This window comes from Rana temporaria, chromosome 3 (assembly GCF_905171775.1).
Source record: "Rana temporaria chromosome 3, aRanTem1.1, whole genome shotgun sequence".
Classification (NCBI taxonomy): Eukaryota; Metazoa; Chordata; class Amphibia; order Anura; family Ranidae; genus Rana; species Rana temporaria.
The window spans coordinates 138764560-138784264 of NC_053491.1; the positions used below are offsets into that span (position 1 = coordinate 138764560).

General features: G+C 38.5%; 1 protein-coding gene across 2 annotated transcripts in view; it reads right to left on the reverse strand.

Annotated features, from left to right (window-relative positions):
- Positions 1–19705, reverse strand: part of RELN (reelin) — a 538933-nt gene that overhangs the window by 71048 nt on the left and 448180 nt on the right. For both annotated transcript variants that reach the window (XM_040343494.1, XM_040343493.1), the window contains exons 43-45: positions 16151–16298; positions 6684–6942; positions 2486–2735 (exon numbers count right to left, since the gene is read on the reverse strand). In XM_040343494.1, the coding sequence (XP_040199428.1) occupies positions 2486–2735; positions 6684–6942; positions 16151–16298 (657 nt within the window). The remainder of the gene's footprint in view (positions 1–2485; positions 2736–6683; positions 6943–16150; positions 16299–19705) is intronic.

Below are 19705 nucleotides of genomic sequence, written 5' to 3' on the forward strand. Positions count from 1 at the left end.
ATACAATAGGTTAATCTATACATACCTGAGACAGTGCCACAAAAGGGTTGCATAAAATACACTTAGGGTATTGTTTTAATGACAATAATTATGATAAATACAAAATCAGTAAAGAGACCTAACATCTAAAAGAATTAATGAGATTTGAATGAATAAGAAGTGGCATTAAACAATAAATATAGTGAATAGTGAGTAGAGCTGCCCCTTTTACAAGTGAATGAATCACCTAGCAAATCATTAGAAAATATGAAAAGTTGGCGCTAACTCAAATATAAATATGACTTGGTATCTTAGTGCATAAACAATAACCACACAAATACAAATTTAAATAAGAAAAAGTCCTCAAATAGGAGACCTAACACCAAAGAAAAAAGTCTGTGTACGGACATGTACTCTTAAATAGCCGTGCTTAACCTTCACTCGTGCGAGAGAAATACAGACTCAACAGATGGCTAAATCATGGAAAACTTCAATGTTCAAATAATTTTAAGGTGCCAATGTGCTAGCACCAACATGTACAGTGACAGAGACACCGTTTCACTGCATCTCAGGGTGCGTTCAACTGCAGCAAAAACCGAGACCAACAATACTGGAAATTACGTCAGCATAGGCGAGCGCGCAGCCCCAATGCATTTCATGATCAACACGTCAGCGAGAAGCTATGGAGGTGTTTCCGATGAACCGAGTATCCCTGGACTCTGTCCAAATATCCCATACCATGGAGAATTATTTTGGGCATCCCCTAGATTCATATGTAAATTTATACAGTGGAACCACTTTGTTGACAATATTCTTCCAATAATCTAAAGTATGGGCCTTAGTAGATTTCTATTTAAGAAGTATAGACTTACATGCGCAAAACAATAAGAGGCCTATCAAAGTTCCCATAGACCTAGAGGTAGCCAGTAAATGAACGAGATAAAAACTTCAGTAGATAATGATACAGCAATAGTGGTGACTGTGCAGATACATCTGGAAACTGCTGACCAGAATAATGTTATGCCCGGACACTCCAAAAACATGCAAGAACGTGGCAGGGTTAGCAGCACAGCGCCAACATTGTGAGGAGTGTGAGGGATAAATCTTATGTAACCTTTGAGGAAGTCATACTTATATTTGAGTTAGCGCCAACTTTTTATATGTTCTAAGGATCTAAAAGAATTAGAATACAAAAAACAAAACAAATGCAGGTTAATCTACTGCTTTATTACTAAAAATATGGCCAATGATAACCCAAGGAGTATGATTTACCTATGTAAGGAAGAAACACAACTATTTTATGCTCGGAGACATAATAATATGCTGTTTGTAAAATGACTTCTAGGTTAAATATGCTTTAATAGCTATTCTTTCACTATGGGTTGCATATAAAAGCACCAATTCAATTTAGCAGCATATAGGATGTGTTTATTACATCATTGACTCTGACAAGATAGGTTTGACTTCAATGGATTTAATGAAAATAAAATGCCAAAGATAGACTGTCTAAGGGTACTTTCACTCAGGTTTTCTTTATCTACATTTTTATGATTTTCAGTAAAACAAAATAGACTCTGCATCACTATACAGGTCTTTGTTTTCGTTTTCCATTCTGTATAAATGTTGGCATTCTGCTTTCATTAATTTGTGTTTTTCTTCTTTAAAACTCCAGTGTGCTATTTTTTAATACATCTGAGTTTATTTTTGTAATAGGGAACTGTTGAAATACTTGAAATGTGTGCCAATTTTTAAACTCATTTTAAATGATTTTTCTTAGGTTACTATGATGGAAATAAGAAAAGCATGCAAAAGAACAAAAACAGAATGAAAGTAGAAAAAAGGTTGTGTTATTTAGAAAATAACAGTGGTAACAAACGGCCTAAAAAATTGAAATAAATGGACATTTCACTGCATTTTTTCAACAATCTTCCCATAAAAAAACACAAATTTTTGCAGAAGTAGCCTACCACACACAGTGCTTCACAGGCAGTAATGTGGAGATCACCTAAAATGTGCTGAAGAGTGAATGTGAATGTTAAGTAAAGAAAGGGTAATCTAAAACCATCATATTCTAAATTTTTTACCAGTATGTACCACATTTACAGTATAATAAAAGATAATGAAGGCCTTGATTGAAACCCCTGTCTGCACTCCAAACTGGTGTATACTACTATTTTAAAGGAAACAAATAACTGAAATGACAAAACTAACTAGCACACCCATGCTGATGCACATGCATATGGACAGCAGTATTAATGGTAAAACCAATAACTCATTATAATAAAATGTATAGTAATAATATGGTATCTATAGTAATGCAATAGTAAAGGGTCGCATACAGTCGCATATTTAAATGTATCTCTTAAGAAATGGTCAGAAAATATGTTTGTGCTATGCTTGAGGCAAAGACTCCAAATGCTGGTTAAGAAAGCTGTAGAACTCAAGATGTCTGAGCCTTGGTGATTTATAAAATTGTAAATGTAAATGCTTACATTTATTTTCTTACCATAACATGAGTCTGTAACAGAACAGGAAGCTGCAAAATCAATCTGCAGAAAAGAGTCTTCATTGACTACAATGTCTGTGGTGACCACATAACGAGTGCTGGCCTTCTCAATAAACACAAGTGCATCTCCAGCAGAACCACATACTGACATCTTAGTGCCACCGGGATGGAGAAGCCATTTACTGTTGTCTAAACTTGTGAAGTCATCCTCTATAACCGTGTTTCCAGATATGTTCCCACCAATAAGAATCTACAAAATACACAAGTTACGTCAAAATTTGAAATACTTTTATGAATGATTATCAGATACTTTTCATAAGCACATCACCAGTAACCCACTGGTATCCAACCCAGTGTCATTGAATAGCTAGATTCAGGTAGGGGCGTGTATCTTTAAGGCGGCGTAGCGTATCGTACTTACGCTACGCCGCCTTAAGTCAGAGAGGCAAGTACTGTATTCACAAAGCACTTGCCTCCTAACTTACAGGGGGGGTAGCGTAAATGGGGCCGGCATAAGCGCGCCTAATTCAAATGAGGATGGGGGGCGTGTTTTATGTTAATGTTTGGTGACCCGACGTGATTGATGTTTTTTACGAACGGCGCATGCGTCGTCCGTGTACATATCCCAGTGTGCATTGCTCCAAAGTACGCTGCAAGGACGTATTGGTTTTGACGTGAACGTAAATTACGTCCAGCCCCATTCAAGGACGACTTACGCAAACGACGTAAAATTTTCAAATTTCGACGCGGGAACGACGGCCATAATTAACATTGGCTAGGCCAGCTATTTGTTGGAATAACTTAACGCTGGAAAAAGCCATACGTAAACGACGTAAAAAAATGCGCCGGGCGCACGTACATTCGTGAATCGGCGTATCTAGTCATTTACATATTCTACGCCGAACTCAACGGAAGCGCCACCTAGCAGCCAGGGGGAAAATTGCACCCTAAGATATGATGGCGTAGGAGACTTACGCCGCTCGTATCTTAGCCTAATTTAAGCGTATCTGGTTTCCAGAATACGCTTAAATTAACGCTGGCGTAGATTCAGAGTTACGACGGCGTATCTACTGATACGCCGGTGTAAACGTACCTGAATCTGGCTAGTAATGTTTACTGTTTGCACTCACTCTCCTCACAAAGTAATACATTTAATAGCATTAGCATGATTCAGTTAATTTGACAAGAACATGACTAACAAAGTCACTGATCCAACCTCCCCAACATCCCCCACTTTGATCCCTCTGAGTTTGGCACCATGTCTCTGGACATCAGGAAAAAAAGCAGTAGAAAAATTATGAAATTGTATCCCCTGCCTGAAACCAGAACACCCAGCATAAAATATTTCTCCTGGCTGGACGAGATGAGAGGCAGAATGGGCATCGGGGGTTAATTTAGACTCTGAATAACTCCAAAAAGAGCACCTTTCATTATTTCTGTATTGTTACATAAAGGGCATGTCAGTCGCCTAGGATGGAAATAAAGTTTGCTATAAAGTTTAATGGTATGTAAACCCCAACAATGGATTTCTCACTCCTACTCCCGACATTTGCTCTATTAAATATCTAACGAAAAGTGTTTTTAAAATATCTTTTTGACAATACAATAAGTATTATCATCCTATTGAATGTCTTGTCTTCAAGTTATAGCCATTCTTCTTCTGTGCTGTGTGATGCTGTGTGTCCCCTAAGGTGCCTGTCAGTGGCCTGGCTGTCAAAAGCAAGTACCCAGCATTACAAGGGCTTTTTCATCACTGCATCATTGCTGTTAGTGAACATTGCCAGCAGTGGTCTGCATAGTGGCAGCCTGCTTAGTAATGGCTGCTTTTTGTGGTGGTACCCAAGAAGATGATGGCTTCTGAAAGCTCTAATGACCATATGCCTATAAAGTCTTTTTTTAAAGCTAATGGATGTGAAAGATGTCAAAATCTAAATAAAAAAAAAAAGAGATGAGATTTTTGCACAGTGGGTGTGAAGGGGAGGAGTTTAGTGCTAGCATAGCAGTATCATCTACCCTGGATGTCAGCTTTAAAGGTTAAGTTCAACTTTTTCTCTTTTTTCTAAATTCCAGCTCGCCTATTTCTATTATTGTACTTATTTTGAAAAAATAAAACAGCTTTCCATTAATTCTACAAAAAGAAGAAAAAGAAAGGCGCACCAGCCTAGTGTATTACCGTTGATAGTTTAATAAGTAGATAAGATAAAATATAACTACTCACAAACGAAATAGTATAAAAGGCTTGTCAACAACGATATGATGATGAATACCCCTCGAGCCACAATCCCGGATAGGGGGGAAAGAGGTGTGTCACTGCCAGCTGACGCGTTTCAAGGCAACAGAGGCCTCTTCATCAGAACTCAGCAGTCGAAGAGGCCTCTGTTGCCTTGAAATGCGTCAGCCGGCAGTGACACACCTCTTTGCCCCCTATCTGGGATTGTGGCTCGAGGGATATTCCTCATCATATCTTTGTTGACAAGTCTTTTATACTATTTCGTTTGTGAGTAGTTATATTTTATCTTATCTATTTATTAAACTATCAACGGTAATACACTAGACTGGTGTGCCTTTCTTTTTCTTCTTTTTGTTCTCTGCTAGGCCATTGTTACCAGTTTTGATATTTGTGGAAATTCCCATGCGGAACATTGACTAACTGTCGGACAATCCACCCGTGCGCAGGAGCTTGTGTGTTTTTTTTGTTTATTCCATTAATTCTACACCTGCTTACATAACTCTCTTCATAGCCATTTAAACACACTACTCGATTACTTCTGCCTTACTCCCTGGTCAGACTTTAGGTCATGACACAGGAAGGAGTTGACCAGCGGACCTCATTATCACATACCCTGTATCATTTGCAGGGCCGTCTTTAATATGGTTTGGGCCCTGGGCAAACATTTTTTTTGGGCCCCCCTCCAGCTTATTTCGGGCCTGGCTGGATCACATGTATGTGTTTTGGCGGCCCTCATTTGTGCAGGCACAGCAGCCCATTGATTTGAAAGGGCTGCCATGCCTTTGTTTCCTGCAGAAAAAAGGTGCATTCAGCATTTTAAAAATACAGTTGCCTTGAAATCCATTCTGCTTTTGCACAATGCTACTTACCTGCAGTTCCTGCACACACAAACGCACTGTGTTTTTAAAAGCGTGACCTAAACGTCTAAAAATGCAGCAAGTTTGACAGTGCAGGAACTGCAGATAAGTCACAGCAGACAGCAGAATGGACAGAAAGTGCTGTATTTTAGTGCTTGATGGGCATAGGTGTGCCGTGTGCGCAGCCTATTACATGAGGCATGCGCTTTTCTTTGCAGGAAACGCAGGCATGGCGGCCCATTCAAATGAATGGGCTGCTGTGCCTGCGCAAATGTGGGCCGCTAAAACACATACATGTGAACCAGCCAGGCCCAAAATAAGCCCATTAAGCAGTTAAATACAGACAGTAATGCCATGTGCTCTGAGGCCTTACTCAGCCTGGACTGCAGGTCTGGTCTGTGATTTAAAGAGTTCCTCTATCTTACACATGGCATGACATGGGGTCCCATGGTGCTAAAGCAGAATGGACAGACAGTGCTGTGACCCCATGCCATGCCATGTGTAAAATAGAGGAACTTTTTAAAACACTGACCAGACCTGCAGGTGAAACATCAAATATTATAAAGACTTTGGGCACACTCTACAGAAAACTTTTATTTGCATAATACATTAGCAAACAGTGACATACCATGAGGAGCAGGACATGAAGAAGAAGTCAGCCTTTTGTAGATCAAACTGGGGATGCTCTAAAATCACATTCTAATTCACTTTTATATACAAGCAGCACCCAGTGGTGCTGTACATTTTAAAACACTGGGAAGGGAAGCAGTAGCGTGCCACTGATGATTTTCAGCGCTGATTTGTGGGCAGCACAGGGGCTTAACGGGCGGCTCTGCTTTGGGTCAGTGACAGGGCCCTGGCAGCTGCCCCTGTTTGCCCTATGGTAAAGACGGCCCTGTTCATTTGTCCTCAGATGGTCAACTCCTTCCTGTGTCATGACCTAAAGTCTGACACATAAGTACATTAATGCCATATTAGTACATAGGGGAGCTGGAATTTAGAAGAAAAAAAAAGGCGAACAAAGGCGAACATAGCCATTAAGATTTATAATTACCTAATGGCTACAAGATGCCATAATTACACTATTTGACTCAAATAAACACTTTCTTACTTGATCAATAACCCATGGGCTGTAAAAATGGCCATTGTCAGATGGTTGCCACAAACGTAGGCGTGTGGAGGTAGAGCGAGCCTTCAGTGGGATCTCTAGTGCAATATATCGTCCTACATTGCTGGAATTGCTGAACAGAAATTCTTGTAGAAGACTCCATGATAAGCCACCATCCCGTGAATACTGCAGTAGCACTGGCTGACTCCGAGGGTCTGGCACTGCTTTTCCACAGCCTAACCGCATAAAAAACTGAACAAACCTAAAAAGAGAATGATTATTTACATCATATCAATAATTTTCCTGACTTTATATAAAAGTATTGAATACAATTTAAACATTTCAAATGGTTACAAAATCTCCCATCCACAGTACTACAGTATTGTACAGTACATAACCTGATTACCTATACTAAGAAAATTACTAACCTTTCCTTATGAAAATACAATACAATACTGACGCAACTAGGCTGATTTACTATGGCTATCGCAAATGATGCAGCAACTTGCTAATTCTCAAACCTCAAAATAGACGTTACTCTGTTGCCAAACCACTAGAGCAGGTCAGTGTTGTAACAACAGATATACAACCACATTTTGGTGTGAACCTGAGACTTAGGAATATCCGTCAGCTATAGTTTGAAATCGATTTAGCATGCCGACCTGTGAATTTTCAAGAACATGTTTAATAGCGTACTCTGAACTATGCAAGATTGAGTCCAATTAGCGTCAGACCATTTATTGCCAGGCAATTCTACACCAAATGCTAAACAGCACACCCACAGCCCTATTCTATAAAGTACTGCATTGATTTATGTTTCCTCTGGACAAACTGTGACAGCTTGTTCTCTGATCGATTTGCAGATATGTTGTCAGGAACATGTTGCCAGCCGCCAGGCTAGGACATGTTGTCTGGCTAATGCACCTGCGCATAGTGTTCATTCCTATGTGCATAGAAGAAAAACAGAATGTACATCATTGCACACACATACAAGCACATGTGTGCTTGCGCGCACATCCACTTCCACCAAACAGACTATTTAAACCTAAACTCTGCATAAGCCCTTTGCTGAATGGTCTTTAGTCTTGTTCTTGTTACAGAGTTCCTGATATACATCTTAGTTGTGTTATGGAAGTGGATTACTTTGGCTTCGACTACTACAGCTACAAAGCTTTAGAGATGTATGGATGTATATGTGTATTTTACTTTGCTCCTAGAGAACTATTTAATATTATTTAACATAAATAACAAGCTGAACTAGATGTATGGCTTTTTTATTTATTTCAAGTTTCAGACATTGAATATACTTCTTAATTTTCAATTTTTAATAATAAAATGCTTATACAGTGCCTTGTGCATTTTTTTATTAAACAAAGGCTGCTACAATTGTGCAGAGGTAAAAAGGGAATTTTTTTCTTGTCTGAAAAAGAGCATGCAACTCCATTCCATCTCCTATAGAAGAACTGGATACATGCCTGTCAACATTGGTGGGATATTGCAAGAAGCTAAGCACCTCCATAAGTACTTACTATGCATTTGAAGAAGGTGTTCAATGTAAAGACGCAGAATCAGCTCTTACATTGAAAAAACAAATCAACGTGAATAATATTGTCGCCATTACTTTCTGCTGCATGCCAATCTGTACTCAGCATATCGCTTCTGGTAAATGGCACATTCATGCCACTGCAAAAATATAAACTCAACGTGGCCATGCGGAGTGATGAAATGCCATTGAGCATTATATGGCCTTAGACTTCAATGGGGATAATGTAAGGCAAATTGAATTCAGTGGCAGCTAATTTGAACACGGATGCACCATTCAGAGTTGCCAATCACTTAGGAGACCAGTCACATGATATGTGAAAGTCATTTGACAAACTACACCATTCAGAGAGTATGTTTTATTCTACCAATAAGAGAAAAGTTGTTAAAGTGTATGTCAAAAGCACAACACAAGACACGCAAGAGATACACTTCAATCAGCCAACATTCCTTGCAGCAAATGCAGACATTTAACACATACAAGAGATTAAAGTGAAAAGTGCTTTTGCGCTAAAATGGATCCTAAATGGGTGAATCCACCAAAAATATATAGTGCAGCAAAACCTAATTATGTTTACATGACATAAAACAGGAATATAAATAAATGGTGATTCTGCGCAACATATCACACTAATGGAATAGTGATATCACATAAACAAGATAAATGTAAGAGCTGACAAATAATCAGCATATAGTATTAAATGCAAAGAGAATAGTGAGTCCAAATATAAATATATATATACTCAAATAGTGAATAGTGAGTCCAAAATATATAATACTCATAAGGCGAATGTGCAAAAATATATAAAGAATATTTTGCAAAAAAACCGGAATGGAAGTTCAATCCCAATAGTAAACACAAATCAGCTGTCAGGGCAGATATTCTGAATGCACTGGATGAAGGTGAGCACCAGCTCTATGGTGTGAGTGCACGGCCGTGCGATAGAAGATAAACCAGATCCCTGGCTGAGCTCCCGGGACTCTTACCTCTCAGCCCTCCTAAATGGGCATTGATGTACAGGTCACTCGCAGCCTTCTATGGGTGGTCCCTGATGTTTCCTCTCTTGATCTGATGGATCCTTCCTTAATTGGGACAGATGCTCCTCGAAACCAGATGGATGATGTGGGTTATAAGAGAGAGAGAGAGGGGACTCCCATAGTGAGGTAACGTTTGGTGCAGGTAAAATATGTTTATTGAGGAAAAACCTGCACTTACATTAAAAGAAAAATAAAAGTGCAACGAGGAAACAAACAGGCGGCGTTTGAATCGCCAGCTTACGTCACTCCGGGTGTACGTCCTCCAATTCCTACGCGTTACGACACCACGTGTCTTCGTCTGGGGAATCTGATTGGTAATGTGGCTGTTGTTTATATAACCGAAAAACAGGAAGTCTCATCGCGGCCATTTTCTTGTAGACCGTGATCTAATGGACATCAGACATACTAGAGGGGGCATAAACCACTCTAGAGCTCGGCAATAGAAAACGTGTGTAGAGGATACCGAGCACTATATTTAAAACGGGCAAACGTACGGTTCCTGGTATAAAGGCCAGCTAAATTATACATAGTAAAAACTATTAATGGAGACGTTTATAAAATAATAATAGTGAACCGTAAAGTCATATGACCAGCATAATGTAATTGAGACTAGCACCAGAGCATGGACATCATCAATGACAATCCACTAGGTGTCGCTCATGAGCTAAAGTCTATGGCTTGTATTGTAACCTTTACATGGTAGTAACTGGGTTTTACAATGATAAAATTAATATATGTAAAATTATATATATTAAAAATTCTTTAAAGCATAATAAAACTTAACATGTGTAAAAAACCTAGTAGTATCTATATCTATAGCCACAGGGGGCTCCCATATAAATTATTAATATGGAATAAATATAATACTGATATTTAAATATGTTAAAAAATTTAAAATTGAAAGTAGAGGGTGTATATAAATAATACATATATATGGTGGTCGTACACTCGGTTTGTCGCATTACAACCACAGAATATATATACATACACACAGATAATAGGCAATTTAATAAAAAATATGGTCAATGGGTGTTGATGGACCTATATATAACTAGTCTAAAAATGTGGAGAACTAAAAATTGCTGAGGAAGCAGTTGAGGTCAAACTCAACGTTCATTCCTCCTGGTGTCAGGGTGCGCATCTTATGAATCCACTGGGATTCTTTTTGACTTATCGTGCGCACCTTGTGGCTTCCTCTCCAAGAGGGGTTAAATTTGTCAATGCCCCAGAATTGCAATTGTGAGGGATCCCGATTGTGTATCTGATCAAAGTGTCTAGAGACACTATGTTTCGGGAAGCCATTTATTATGTTCTCCACATGCTCACTAATTCGAACCTTCAAGGCCCTTTTTGTTCTCCCAACATATTGTAAATTACAGCTACATTGTAGCACATATACCACTGCTTCGGTGTGACATCCAATAAAGTCTCTAATCACATGGGTTTCTCCTGTGTTTGTTGCCACAAACTCGGTACGTTTCTTTTGAAACTTTTGCGATTTTCGACATGCATTGCAATTTTTGCATGGATAGAAGCCTTTTCCCGAAAAGAATGAGTATCCCGGCTTTGATGGTGGTTCTACTACTGATTTTACAATCAAGTTCCTTAGAGTAGGTGCTCGTTTATATACTATCCTTGGTTTTTCAGGAAGTAATTTCCCTAAATCTTTATCTCCTTTTAAAATGTGCCAGTGTCTTCCAATTAATTTGGCCACATCTTTATATTGGGAGTTGTAATCAAGGATAAGTACTGGTGCTGTTTGTTGTTGGCACTTTTTTGGTTTGTCCTGTAGCATCTCTTTTCTATCCAGTTTTTTGACCGTGTCTATTTGGCCTTTAATCCATGACTCTTCATATCCTTTTTCTTTGAACCTCAAACCAATCATGTCTGCTTGTAATGAGTAGTCACTCTCATATGTACAATTTCTTCTTAATCTAACTAGTTGCCCCTTAGGGATGTTAAAAAGCCAAGGTTTAAAATGACAACTGTCAGTTGAGAGATAACTATTCATATCTACGTTGTGCCTTAAGTGTAATTACTTCTGGTATGACCAGAACTTTTACCATCAGGCAATTGGTATTGCCATGGGAGCGAAATTCGCACCTAGTGTGGCAAATGCCTTCATGGCATTATGGGAAGAGTCAGCTATATACGAGAATACTCCTACTGAGTTATCCCTCTACAAAAGATATATAGATGACATCATTATCTTGTGGAGTGGGAATAGAGAGAGCTTGGACAACTTCCTTGAAACACTCAATAGAAATGATAAAAATATTTCCCTGGTGTGGAAAATCGATGATAAATCTGTAGACTTCCTAGACCTGAACATTAGTATTGAGAAAGACAAGATTGTTACTAAAACACATTTTAAAAACGTAGATATGAATAGTTATCTCTCAACTGACAGTTGTCATTTTAAACCTTGGCTTTTTAACATCCCTAAGGGGCAACTAGTTAGATTAAGAAGAATTTGTACATATGAGAGTGACTACTCATTACAAGCAGACATGATTGGTTTGAGGTTCAAAGAAAAAGGATATGAAGAGTCATGGATTAAAGGCCAAATAGACACGGTCAAAAAACTGGATAGAAAAGAGATGCTACAGGACAAACCAAAAAAGTGCCAACAACAAACAGCACCAGTACTTATCCTTGATTACAACTCCCAATATAAAGATGTGGCCAAATTAATTGGAAGACACTGGCACATTTTAAAAGGAGATAAAGATTTAGGGAAATTACTTCCTGAAAAACCAAGGATAGTATATAAACGAGCACCTACTCTAAGGAACTTGATTGTAAAATCAGTAGTAGAACCACCATCAAAGCCGGGATACTCATTCTTTTCGGGAAAAGGCTTCTATCCATGCAAAAATTGCAATGCATGTCGAAAATCGCAAAAGTTTCAAAAGAAACGTACCGAGTTTGTGGCAACAAACACAGGAGAAACCCATGTGATTAGAGACTTTATTGGATGTCACACCGAAGCAGTGGTATATGTGCTACAATGTAGCTGTAATTTACAATATGTTGGGAGAACAAAAAGGGCCTTGAAGGTTCGAATTAGTGAGCATGTGGAGAACATAATAAATGGCTTCCCGAAACATAGTGTCTCTAGACACTTTGATCAGATACACAATCGGGATCCCTCACAATTGCAATTCTGGGGCATTGACAAATTTAACCCCTCTTGGAGAGGAAGCCACAAGGTGCGCACGATAAGTCAAAAAGAATCCCAGTGGATTCATAAGATGCGCACCCTGACACCAGGAGGAATGAACGTTGAGTTTGACCTCAACTGCTTCCTCAGCAATTTTTAGTTCTCCACATTTTTAGACTAGTTATATATAGGTCCATCAACACCCATTGACCATATTTTTTATTAAATTGCCTATTATCTGTGTGTATGTATATATATTCTGTGGTTGTAATGCGACAAACCGAGTGTACGACCACCATATATATGTATTATTTATATACACCCTCTACTTTCAATTTTAAATTTTTTAACATATTTAAATATCAGTATTATATTTATTCCATATTAATAATTTATATGGGAGCCCCCTGTGGCTATAGATATAGATACTACTAGGTTTTTTACACATGTTAAGTTTTATTATGCTTTAAAGAATTTTTAATATATATAATTTTACATATATTAATTTTATCATTGTAAAACCCAGTTACTACCATGTAAAGGTTACAATACAAGCCATAGACTTTAGCTCATGAGCGACACCTAGTGGATTGTCATTGATGATGTCCATGCTCTGGTGCTAGTCTCAATTACATTATGCTGGTCATATGACTTTACGGTTCACTATTATTATTTTATAAACGTCTCCATTAATAGTTTTTACTATGTATAATTTAGCTGGCCTTTATACCAGGAACCGTACGTTTGCCCGTTTTAAATATAGTGCTCGGTATCCTCTACACACGTTTTCTATTGCCGAGCTCTAGAGTGGTTTATGCCCCCTCTAGTATGTCTGATGTCCATTAGATCACGGTCTACAAGAAAATGGCCGCGATGAGACTTCCTGTTTTTCGGTTATATAAACAACAGCCACATTACCAATCAGATTCCCCAGACGAAGACACGTGGTGTCGTAACGCGTAGGAATTGGAGGACGTACACCCGGAGTGACGTAAGCTGGCGATTCAAACGCCGCCTGTTTGTTTCCTCGTTGCACTTTTATTTTTCTTTTAATGTAAGTGCAGGTTTTTCCTCAATAAACATATTTTACCTGCACCAAACGTTACCTCACTATGGGAGTCCCCTCTCTCTCTCTCTTATAACCCACATCATCCATCTGGTTTCGAGGAGCATCTGTCCCAATTAAGGAAGGATCCATCAGATCAAGAGAGGAAACATCAGGGACCACCCATAGAAGGCTGCGAGTGACCTGTACATCAATGCCCATTTAGGAGGGCTGAGAGGTAAGAGTCCCGGGAGCTCAGCCAGGGATCTGGTTTATCTTCTATCGCACGGCCGTGCACTCACACCATAGAGCTGGTGCTCACCTTCATCCAGTGCATTCAGAATATCTGCCCTGACAGCTGATTTGTGTTTACTATTGGGATTGAACTTCCATTCCGGTTTTTTTGCACAATATTCTTTATATATTTTTGCACATTCGCCTTATGAGTATTATATATTTTGGACTCACTATTCACTATTTGAGTATATATATATTTATATTTGGACTCACTATTCTCTTTGCATTTAATACTATATGCTGATTATTTGTCAGCTCTTACATTTATCTTGTTTATGTGATATCACTATTCCATTAGTGTGATATGTTGCGCAGAATCACCATTTATTTACATACAAGAGATTAACAATCATTTGGTGCGTAACATCACACATATAATTCAAACACTTTCACATTCCTCATTGGCTTGTCTGCTGCCATTGCGCTACTGCACGCACATGCGCCTTTCACCAATACCTAATTCTTGAAGCCCCAATGTCTTCAAGATTTTCTAGATCATTGACTGGGAATACATATTCTGACTTTGCTTGCTGTATGCTATGTTCTGGGTCAATAAACCAAAAAGTACCAAAGACAGTCAAGTAACCAGGATTTTTAGAAAGGGGTTAGCAATAACAGCTCCTTCATTTTTCCCTTTTAATGGGCATGTATGGTGATTTTGTACATATCAATTTTTTTGGTTGTTTAGTATGTTAGAATTAAATATAGAACATTTAAAAAAATATTTTTCTTTTTTTAGTCAGGTAAATATTTCATAATATTGTGTAGCACAATTGCTTTGTAGCTATGCTAAAAGAAGCTCATTCTTCACAGAACTCCAATGAGTCATCATATCAGTGACTCCATTATCAGATGTGGTTTCTATCAAAGAGAGCGGCAAAGCATCCTGCTTTTGCCTGCTGTCCATATAATCCACAGTGTTCTGGGAACCCTTTGCCATGAATGAAAAAACATGTATTTTTTCCCACATAGGAGGCATTTCAATCATTTGGGATGGAAATATAGTTCTATATAAAAAAAGATAAAGTGTAAATAAATTCTAACAATAAACTTCTATTATTTTCTCAAATTTGGGCTGTTAAAGCGGTTTTAAAGGGAGAGAAGGTTTTTTACTTTTATTTAATATGCGCAGCTTCCCCCAATAATTCCCCGTCCATAAGCCTGATCTCGATCTAGTGATGTGCAAGAACCAAGGCTCTGTCACTTCTGATTGGCTTAGAGAAAGCAATGGGAGCTATTGGCCATTGAGGAGGAAGCAGAGGGAGGGGCTAAGTCAAGCTGTTTGTTTTATGAGCACACAGAGGCATCTGCCTTAGCAAGCGGCTTGCAATGGGGGTACTAAGCGGGGGGGGGGGGGATGCCAGGAGTGCTAGTGGATAGATCCAAAAACACCTGTTGATGCTGCAAGAAATCTCCCAGCTCCCTTCCCAGCTCTCTCTGTGGACTATGCCATGGAGAAGAGAAAAGTAGGAGGTGCTATGCTGTCCTAACAAACTACTTGTCCTGGGGTGACAATGCTACAGTATAATAATTGAGTGTTGTCACAGAGAACAAAAAGTGTCACTGGAAGGATAAAATAAATTACAACAAATAAAACATTTTTATTTATGCAGCCACCAAAGCTGCAAAATAATATTTTGTTTTATAGAAATAATTATGAAGAACTATACCATAATCAGATTTAGGTGGGATGGAATAGGGTTTACTCCTCCACTGTTTAGCCTTCAGGGATCCTGGCAGCAAGATGTACCACCCTTGAGCTTGGTTGTGACAAACCATACTCTGCCCTAGCAGAATTAGAAGTATCTGTTAAAATGCATCCTCCACTTATTATTATGGGAAGGTCAGATATACTGCATCATACTCCCTCTTATCTCCAAGAATAAATCTAGAATGTAGTGTGTACCTCAAAGCCTGGTATGGTACTTAAAAAGCTAAGATTAGTCTGCTAAATCAGTTTCAGATTTTTGGTAAATATTCTGTTGAGAGAGCTCTATAGACACAGTAGTGGACTACACTTTATCCAATTTTCTGTAAAACAGAAAAATCTCCTTTGGGTACAATTCTTAAAGTGTTCATTACATATAATCACACATGTGGTGTAAATTGCTGTATCCCAATGTTAGTTTCAAAAACTCATTGGCAGAATACAGTATATTTTAAAATCAAACTGGTACAATCAGTTTAGTAACTCATATTTGCTGCCATTATAACAGCTGGTTTTATCACTTATTTTTGGATGTACAGGATTTATTGTGATCAATGAATGTATGGAGCTAGAAAAAAAATGCCATGACATAAAAGAATGGTTTAATGCTTCCTTATGTCATTCATGAGGATAGATGAAATGTTCTGTGTAAATATAGATGAACATCTTCCCCTTACCGAGCTAAAGATAAATCTAGATCTCTCGTCATGAGCATTCTAAGGCCTTCATCACTGAAGAAGAGATTGTTTCCGCTAGATAGAATTCCACATTTCCTGGAAGGTTTTCCACCACTTACTAGAAGGAATCTATCTGATTCTAATTGACCTGAGGAGAGAGAGAAAACTTGATGAAGTGTGAGGTTTTCAAAATACTTACACTGATTAATGACTCCCTGTGGCTATCCAACATATCCGCGTCAATATGACCATTAACCTAAAGTGGAATCTGAGACCACTTCTGTTACAATTTCCTCTAATTGGATACCTTAAATGATGCATGGGGCACCGTTAAAGACCATATAATTAAACGTTTTCTGACCAGAAAAATAAAAACAATAGGAGACACTTTACCACATCAATAACTTTCTCTAAATACCAGCATTAGGAAGACAGGATCCTGGACATTCGGAACATAGCCTTATGTAAAATCTATCTTAGACATGAATGAAGAGGCTCTTCTGTTCATGTCCCACATTATTTGGCAGCAATAAAATTGCATAAATATTACTGTGAAAATTAAAACATTTATTGATGGCAGCAGACTGTGTATATTATGCATGGTCTACAATGGGACTGTCATTGGAAAGCAGGTAATAAATGCACCTAAAGAGAAACAGGAAATGGCTGAAATGCACTGTTATGTTGCACTATGCCTAAGCCCACAAGTGCCTTATGACTATCATGACCCTATATCTACTGTACATTTTTATCCGTTTGGTATTTCTGTAATACCTTAAATCCCTGTATATTTCTGAGCCCTGGTTCACACTGAATCCGGCTTTACAAATCACACAATTTCAAATCTGTAGGTCAGAGCGACTTCAGGCGTGACTTAGCTAACATCTGTGCGACTTCATGCACAGATGTCTATGCAAGTTGCACCTGAAATTGCAAAAAATAGTGCAGCACTTTTTTTCAAAAAGTCAGCGTAGCACTGTTTTAAACAGTTCCATTAGCAAACAATAGGGTGCGACTTGTCATGGGTTTTGTCAAATTGCATGATAAGTTACACTGGTGTGAATGGGGGCTTAGTGTTGTCTCCAATTATGCTTTAAGGATGTCACAAATAGCAAATAAAAAAAACACTGTTAAATATGCCCAGCAATGTTAGGGCCCTTGCCATACTAAAATAAATGTAAGGGGCCATTGATCTTCGACATAAGGAGCACTGACCAATGTAAAGGAGGACCTTCTTCACTGATCAGTAATGTAAAAGACATTATTCAACTGTCCACCATTGTGAGTTTTAAATGTAATATTTTTTTAGCACGGGCTCCCTGAGACCTGAAAGTTCTCAGGGATCCTCTGGATGAGAAAAAGGCCAATCGAGTATATCAATTACCAAAAATGAGAAATACTTTATAGCACTTTGAAATATGTAATGGGATTGATTTTACAAAACTGGAGAGTGCAAAATCTGGTGCAGCTCTGCATAGAAACCTTCCAGATTTTTATTTTGTCAAAGCTTAACTGAAGCTTAAACTGAAGTCAGAAGCTGATTGGCTACCATGCAATGCTGCACCAGATTTTGCACTCTTCAGTTTTAGGTAAACAACCCCAATATATTCATATTTTTTTTTGTACCTATGACCTAATCATGTACTTCCTTTAATTTTCCTATATTTGCAGTATTATCTGATTCTGTTGGCATGTAGACAGTCATATATAAAAACACGGTTCTTTAGACTTCCCTATCTGCATTAAGAAGTTGGAGCGTCTATAAGATGAATTGTGCATGAAGGTTAAAGTGGTTGTAATCCCTTACATGTACCCATTGAAATGACTAGCATTAGGTGATACACAGAGATAAAACAAATTTGATCTAGGGGCAGAGGGCAGAGATCTGAAGTCTTCACACAGTCGACAGCTCTGAGCCCTGACTGGTGGGAAAGGACATACCCCCCGTCACACAGTACAGAGAACAAGCACAGCTGTGGATAACAGTCATAGGCTATGCTGCAGCTCCCTCCCCCCGTCACCTTTTTAACTATTGGGAAAAGCTCCCAGAAGTGACTCACGCGGAGAGGAACCAGGCAGCAGAGAGAAATGACACTCAAGTCTCGAACACACGACCAAGGAACTCGACGGGCGAAACATGTCGTTTTCCTCGTCGAGTTCCTTGTTAGGCTGTCGAGGAACTCTACAAGCCAATTTTTTCCATTCCCGTCAAGGAAATAGAGAACATGCTCTCTTTTTGTCTCGTCGAGTTTCTCGACAGTTTCCTCAACGAAAATGTACACACGACTCGGCAAAAAAATATCTCCCAGCCAGTTTCTTGCTGGTTTTGCCGAGAAACTCGGTTGTGTGTACGAGGCCTGAGTGCTTTATAGAAAGGCAAGTACACAGTGAAGAAGGATGTGTTTTTTTTCATATTTCATGTTTGAGGTTTACAACCACTTTAAGGGAGATCCCACAAGCCATTAACTTTCTAAAGTTTTTTTGCTATATAAAGTTACAGAGTAGAATACAAAGGAAACAGATTATGCTCTCTTTATCAACTTTAAGATTGAAGTACATACAATTGGTGGATTTGAGTTGTCATAACAACAAAAATAGAAGGCAGTAAATTTTGTCATAATTCTCTATTGAGTTGACATGTAATTAGTACTACCCTATTTACCCTTATGGGGTAGAACTGTAAATAGGGCATTTAGGAGTGGAGAACATGTACAATATCATTAATATGTAGGAAGTAAATAACTTGTGTATATGAAGCAGTTTGATTATTGTAATTTTTTTTAGAAAAGAGCAGTGATTTTACTATTAATTAAGGGTGTTGATAAGTTTCTTTCACTAAGGGTGTTGATAAGTTTCTTTCAATTGAGGGTGTTGGCAAGTTTCTTTCAACACACAAGCCCTTTTTATACATAAACAGGGGTTTCCCTATTGTGTACTGACCACTCACAGAAACTAGCAAAGTTTTAAAGTAGGTGTCAGTAGTAAGAAAATACAAAGGGGAGAATAATGAAATGGGAGACAAAACTTAATCACCTGAGGTGGCTAAATCCCAGTCCCTAGCCAGCAGCTGAGCTAGCTCAGTGGACTGTGGTCTAGAACGGGGGCAGGGGATGTTGAATGGCATGTTTAATTGGACACAAGTGGTGTCTGAAACCCCCAGGATGACACCACCTCATTTACAGAGCATACAACCAATGCAGGTCTTCAAATCTATTATATTATTATAAATGTATTATAAATATCTGTGGGAGACAAGAACTAGAAGGTGAAGATGTGAAAAATGTGTCAGTGTCCCCATGGCTACTGTATCCAACTATTATGCATGATGAATGTAGTAGTAGAACATCAATGGGTTTGTAGTTTATCAATATCTGGATCTATGCTGTCTCAGGCCTCGTATACACGACCGAGTTTCTCGGCAAAAAACAGCAAGAAACTTGCTGGGAGATATTTTTTTGCAGAGGAAACCGGTCGTGTGTACATTTTCGTTGAGGAAACTGTCGAGAAACTCGACGAGCCAAAAAGAGAGCATGTTCTCTATTTCCTTGACAGGAA